This window comes from Portunus trituberculatus, chromosome 27 (assembly GCF_017591435.1).
Source record: "Portunus trituberculatus isolate SZX2019 chromosome 27, ASM1759143v1, whole genome shotgun sequence".
Taxonomy (NCBI): domain Eukaryota; kingdom Metazoa; phylum Arthropoda; class Malacostraca; order Decapoda; family Portunidae; genus Portunus; species Portunus trituberculatus.
In genome coordinates, this window is record NC_059281.1 from 12,225,495 (window position 1) to 12,231,694 (window position 6,200).

Genomic DNA, 6,200 nt, shown 5'->3' on the forward strand with positions numbered 1-6,200 from the left:
AGGAAAGAGATGGTTGGGCTGATGGAATATATCTGGATTTAAAAAGGCCTTTGATAAGGTACCACACCAGAGACTGATCTGGAAACTTGAAATGGTAGGAGGAGTGCATGGCAGTTTACTAAAATGGATGGAAGACTTTTGGTAGGAAGAGAAATGAGAACAATAATTAAGGACAGACCATCAGAATGGGGATTGGTGGAGAGTGGAGTTCCACAGGGATCAGTGTTGGCACCAGTAATGTTCGCGGTCTACATAAATGACATGGTGGATGGGGTGTCCAGTTATGTGAGCCTATTTGCAGACGATGCAAAATTGTTAAGAAAAGTGAGATGTGACAAAGATTGCGAACTACTCCAGGAAGACTTGGACAGAATATGGAAATGGAGCTGTACATGGCAAATGGAGTTCAACACGACAAAATGCAAGAAAATAGAGTTTGGCAAGAGTGAAAGAAGAATCAGGAGTATGTACAAGATAGGAAATGAAGACATAAAACCAGTCATGAAGAAAAAGACCTTGGGGTGACAATTACCAATGACCTATCGCCAGAGAGACATATAAACAAAATAATTGGAGAAGTATTGAACTTATTGAGGAACATAAGAGTGGCGTTCGTATATCTAGATGAAGAAATGATGAAGAAAATAATTACTGCAATGATAAGACCGAGGCTTGAATATGCAACAATACAGTGGGCTCCGAACTTAAAGAAACACATAAGGAAACTAGAGAAAGTACAGAGGGCTGCAACGAAAATGGTGCCTGACTTAAGAGATTTGACTTATGAAGACAGACTGAAAAGAATGCAACTTCCAACCCTGGAAAACAGAAGAGAAAGGGGAGACCTGATAGCAATATACAGAGTGATGATTGGCATGGAAAAATGGATAGGGAAGATCTGTGTATGTGGAATGAAAGAATGTCGAGAGGGCATGGGAAAAAACTAAAATGGCCACTTATAGGAGAGATGTGAAAAATATAGCTTCCTCATAGAAGGGTGGAAGCATGGAATAGTTTAGACGTGGAAGTGGTCAACGCAAGGAATATTCATGATTTTAAGAAAAAGCTGGACATTAATAGATATGGAGACGGGACAACACGAGCATAGCTCTTTTCCCGTATGTTACAATTAGGTAAATACAATTAGGTAAATACACACACACACAAAAGAAGATCTGCAACTAAGAATCTAAGAATTTCAGAATGCAGTAAGTGTTGAATATATGTGAAGAAAATGTATGATTAGGAATGCTATAAGCTGAAATTTGAATTGAGTACAAATTTTCATAGTCAGAATATAAAGCTATGCATCAGTAGTTTTGGGAAATTCACAAAAGCTTTAGTGTATTAAAAAATGTAGGCATAAAACAGAGAATTTAATTGTGTGTGGCTTGCCCTTTGCAGGACCTGACATTACACAAGCCACCCATGCAGAAAGAGAGGACTCCCAATGCCCCATGTGTCATATACTTGGTGGGAGGCTACTCCAACCGGCAGAGTCTGGACACCCTGGAGTGTTATGATGTGGAGGAGCACCAATGGACTCAGCTTTCAAGACTGCCTGTAGCAAGGTGACCATCCACTGCCTTCTGTGTAAATCCTCCTTCAGGGGTTAGAGTATTTGATGTGCTTTTATCCTTCCCATGGTTTTGCTTCATGAGTATAGCTACAGTTAGATGGTAGATAGGCTGTGTTCCTTTATCTTGAATGACAGGAACCTTAAGAAGTAAGAGTAAATTCACAATCAGAGGTAAAGCTTCTTCATTGTTCTTTAATATAGTGGTTTATGTCCTTTACTAATATTTAAGAGATTTGTAGAAGCTGTTGGTGTTTATTTTACCTTAAATATGTATGAATTAACAGGCTGTCACCCATAGCATAGCTCAGAAGTAGATAGTTTTTGTGGGCTTTTTAAAGTGTATTCTCTATTTATTAAAAGGTAACTGCATTTTTTATATGTGAGAAGTGTAGTGCTTTATGGAGAATAGTACTTGAGCTGATGATAACTGTGAGTGACTAAATAAAGACCCTTGTCCACAGGTCAGGCTTGGGAGCAGCATATCTTAGAGGAATATTTTATGCTGTGGGAGGGAGGAACATCCTACCCAATGGGAATTACCACGACAGTAACTGGGTGGATTCCTTCAACCCACTGACAAACTCTTGGAAGCAGCGAGCCAGGATGAACTATCCTCGCAACCGTCTGGGAGTAGCAGTGCTGGACAGCCAGTTGTATGCTGTGGGTGGGGCCAATGGTGCCACCTGCCATAACACAGTGGAAAAATATGAACCAGATGATGACCAGTGGACTCTAGTGCATCCTATGTCATGTGCCAGGATGGGGGTGGGAGTGGCAGTGGTAAACAGACTCATGTATGCTGTCGGAGGATATAATGGTGAACAACGTCTCAATTCCGTTGAGTGTTATCACCCCGAGAATGACAGGTGGACTCTTGTGTCACCCATAAGGATCCCCAGGAGTGGTGCAGGTGTGTGCTCGCTGGGGAACAATATATATGTCATTGGTGGCTACGATGGCCAACACCAGCTTTGCTCAGTGGAGAAATATGACACTGAAACAGACACATGGACTTCAGTGGCTCCCATCAAGACCCCTCGCTCAGCCATGACTGTTTCGGTCTGGGATGGGAAGATCTTTGTGATGGGTGAGTTGAGATGAGCACATGTTCTGTTCCATAAATTGTGGGCTTCCACATTAATTTCTTGCAGACTTGACAGCAGATCCATTAGAGTTAGCTTTACTGTATTTCTGTCCTGTTACTTGCACTCTCATTTTTTGATGAATGATCAGATTATGTCTGAGGTGCAGTTGATAAATATTGTTTATCAGTACATTGCTTAGTGTTATAATCAAATTGTTGTTTACTTATTATATTTCCTTACCAACCCATTTATTTTAATTGTATTGAATGTTACTGATCCAGCTAGAGTATTTTTACACAAGCCATATGTCATGATGCCTTTCTCTTCCTCAGGTGGGTATGATGGGAGCCAATTCTCTCTTCTGTGGAAATTTATGATTACCAAAGAAATGAATGGCGTGAATGCAGACCTCTTCCTTGGGGCAGATCAGGGCATGCCTCAGCCTCCTCCTTCCACCCCTGCCTCCTTCACTCAGACACCAGATAACACAGGACCTGCAGTAACATAGGAGTGTCCTCGGTATTCCAGTTAGGAAGAAGTAGGTACCCAGGATTAATCATTCACAAGACATAGAAAATTGCATTCATGAGAAACTAGATAAATGGCAGGAGCAGTTGTCATGAATTTTCCTCTCAAGTTTCTGTTATAGCTACTTATAATTCAGTATTTGTACATCTGTCTGTTTATTGCTGGGATCTACTGTCTCAGGATATAATGAAGCCATACTCAAGTCCAAAGACAAGTTGTATATACTATTGGAAATATTCAGAACTGTTTGTAGAATATGGCAGGTGACAATTTAAAAAACAGCAGAAATCTTTCTTGATAATGGCACTGAAAATATGTGGTGTACAGAACTCCTCATAATGTATAGTAGTTTTATCATTATCATCTCATTATTATAGTTGTCATTGTATCATCATTGTCCACCATCACTCGCACCACCACAACCGCCATCATCACTTCCCACACTAAGCCAGACAGGATGTCACTGGAGAATCAAAAACTTAAAACCAACACTCAAGTCAAGAGGTGAAGGAATGCCCAAGGATGTGAACTTAGCTGCTGGTCATCCATAATTCAATCCTTGAGACTCTAATATTGACATTCTATGCAATACTGCAGGCCACCTAAGTTTCAGTAATGAGTGTGAAGGAATGTATATCTTTATCATTTATTTATCTCTGTTGAACTCTTCTATTACTTATGAACTGATCTTTGAGTTGCTATGACCATATTCATTGCATATTCATTCATTTACCATACCACATCACCTACATTTTATCATACCATTGTCACTACATGTGTGCATATTCTTTACTCTCATATTCATTGTATGTATTGTGACCATACAACTCAGGCCAAAGAGGAAAGTATGTACATGTGTAGATAGAAGAGTATTGGATTTCTTTATGGCTGTGAGCTTGATAGATATGCAATGAATATAGAAATAGCAAGCATTTCACTTAGGTTTGAAGAATGAAAAGAATCACACTTGAATTCTAAATACCATATACTTGTGTGGACAGCAAATTGATCAGCAGGGTCTCTTTATTAATTTCATTCTGATGCTCTTTATGGCAGTCCATGGTGATGTTAAGTCTTGGGTACAAGATAAGTAACCATGTAATATCTGGATCTACTAGTTTTCTTCTATGCAAAGTTCTTTGATCTATTGAAAATCTGTCAGTCATCAGCTTTTGTCGGGAAAGTGTTGGCAGATCAGATAGTTGTTGAGTAAATAAAATGCTAGGCAGTGAAACAAATGCAATATGCATTTTAATAAGGTAGTTTGACTGGTCACAGGTGGCTCTGTCATAATGTATTACTGCTAGTTTTGAGACAGTGAAGACCTGTTACAAGTGATTATGCCTTCTGAGATTGTCTTACTTTGTCAGGACAGCAGTGAAGGAGTGTGAGGGGATATCCCTGTTAAATTCACTTGTCATCATCATGATGAACTGGAGTGCGAAAATATTTGGGTCATGAGTGAATATACATGCAGGATACTTATCAGGATTAGATACAGATGTTATAATCCTCTGCTCCAGAACAGGAAGGTCAATACACTTTTGGTGTTGAAGTTGGTTTTATCAAGATTAGACTGTCCAATCCAACTATGAGTGGTTGTGATCAGGTCTGTCTCAGAAAACATGCTTATGTTAATCATAAGAAATATGACTGTATCTGCTTTATCTATATACATAGTAATTCGTGATAGCAGCAGCCAAGCTGCATATAAGGGACTGTAATAACTTGAAAGACTTGCAAAACAGGCCACTAATTGCAATCATGTAATCAATTGCTTATAAAGCTTTATCAATTTTTAAAAGTGGAAAGTGTGAATTGCTGAAATTATCATAGTATTTATCTTTGATAGAGGAATTTGTATTTATATGTTGTCATTATGACTATTTCCTTTATTTTTAACATTACTCTTGCAGTAACTTTATTGTTCATAGATATTGCAAGTGTTAATGGAATATACATCATCCAAATCAGTTTCATTATGTACCAAATGCATTAACAGTAAAGACTTGCACAATATTATCTTGCATGGATGAATGTAAAGATGCAGGTAGTCTGTCTATCATCCCAAGTCTTGCTCACCTCTGGGAATTCTGAGTTGCTTCTGGACAGCCTAGTGTAAATGGACAAATTTTTCTTTCTTTTTTTGAACTACAGTGATCCTTTCTGCACATTTTTTCTAAAGTTACCAAATTGTATTGTGCACCAAACTTGTGGTTCCAGTCGCCGATTCACATTAATATGTATTCTACACGCGCCGTTTCTCAGCCAAATGTATGCATGTGAAGAGCATTGTTTTTGATGTTTAAAAAGTAATGCAGTACTGTTTGTAGAATATACATACTTTCACCTGAAAGTATTTCTAACATATTTGGTGTGTTTGATATAACAGGGATTGAAGGATTGAATTCTAACTAGTGGTTTTCATTTTTTTGAAAAGCATATTTTTATTTTACATAGATCTGTCTGTCTATCTATCTATCTATCTATCTATCTATCTATCTATCTATCTATCTATCTATCTATCTATCTATCTATCTATATATATATATATATATATATATATATATATATATATATATATATATATATATATATATATATATATATATATATATATATATCAGCAGTTTCTTGGTTTACTTCCCGACTTAAAAATTTGCATCATTGTATATCTTAGATGAATGAACCCCTGAACAGTCTGTGGCTCTTGGTGAACATTCCATTTTCTTGGGGCAATATGTTATGTACATTAATTTAAGGCATTTCTGCAGTACCTCATCTTTTTGTGTGGTTGAATAAAGATGAGGAGATGGCACCAGGGAGAGTGGTGGGTGCCAAGCCTCGGGCATGAATACAACATTTATGTCGAGTGAGGCAGGTTGGGTGAGTGAGTTCAAGGTTTCTGTTCCTCCCACTTTGTGAGGACACATCATGATATTATCTGTGATAAATGTACCACTAACTTTCTGTGATGTTTCACTGGTTTTGCATTTTTGCAGGACTTG

The 6,200-nt window shown here is 38.0% G+C and overlaps 1 protein-coding gene across 1 annotated transcript in view; it reads left to right on the top strand.

The window, feature by feature from the left end:
• LOC123509883 (kelch-like ECH-associated protein 1B) overlaps positions 1–5,726 on the top strand; it is a 29,702-nt gene extending 23,976 nt beyond the window's left edge. Inside the window, 4 exon segments of the mRNA XM_045264477.1 lie at positions 1,405–1,571; positions 2,041–2,666; positions 2,997–3,017; positions 3,020–5,726. Of these exon segments, the coding sequence (XP_045120412.1) occupies positions 1,405–1,571; positions 2,041–2,666; positions 2,997–3,017; positions 3,020–3,150 (945 nt within the window). The 3' untranslated portion in view covers positions 3,151–5,726.
• Positions 5,727–6,200: the final 474 nt, after the last annotated feature.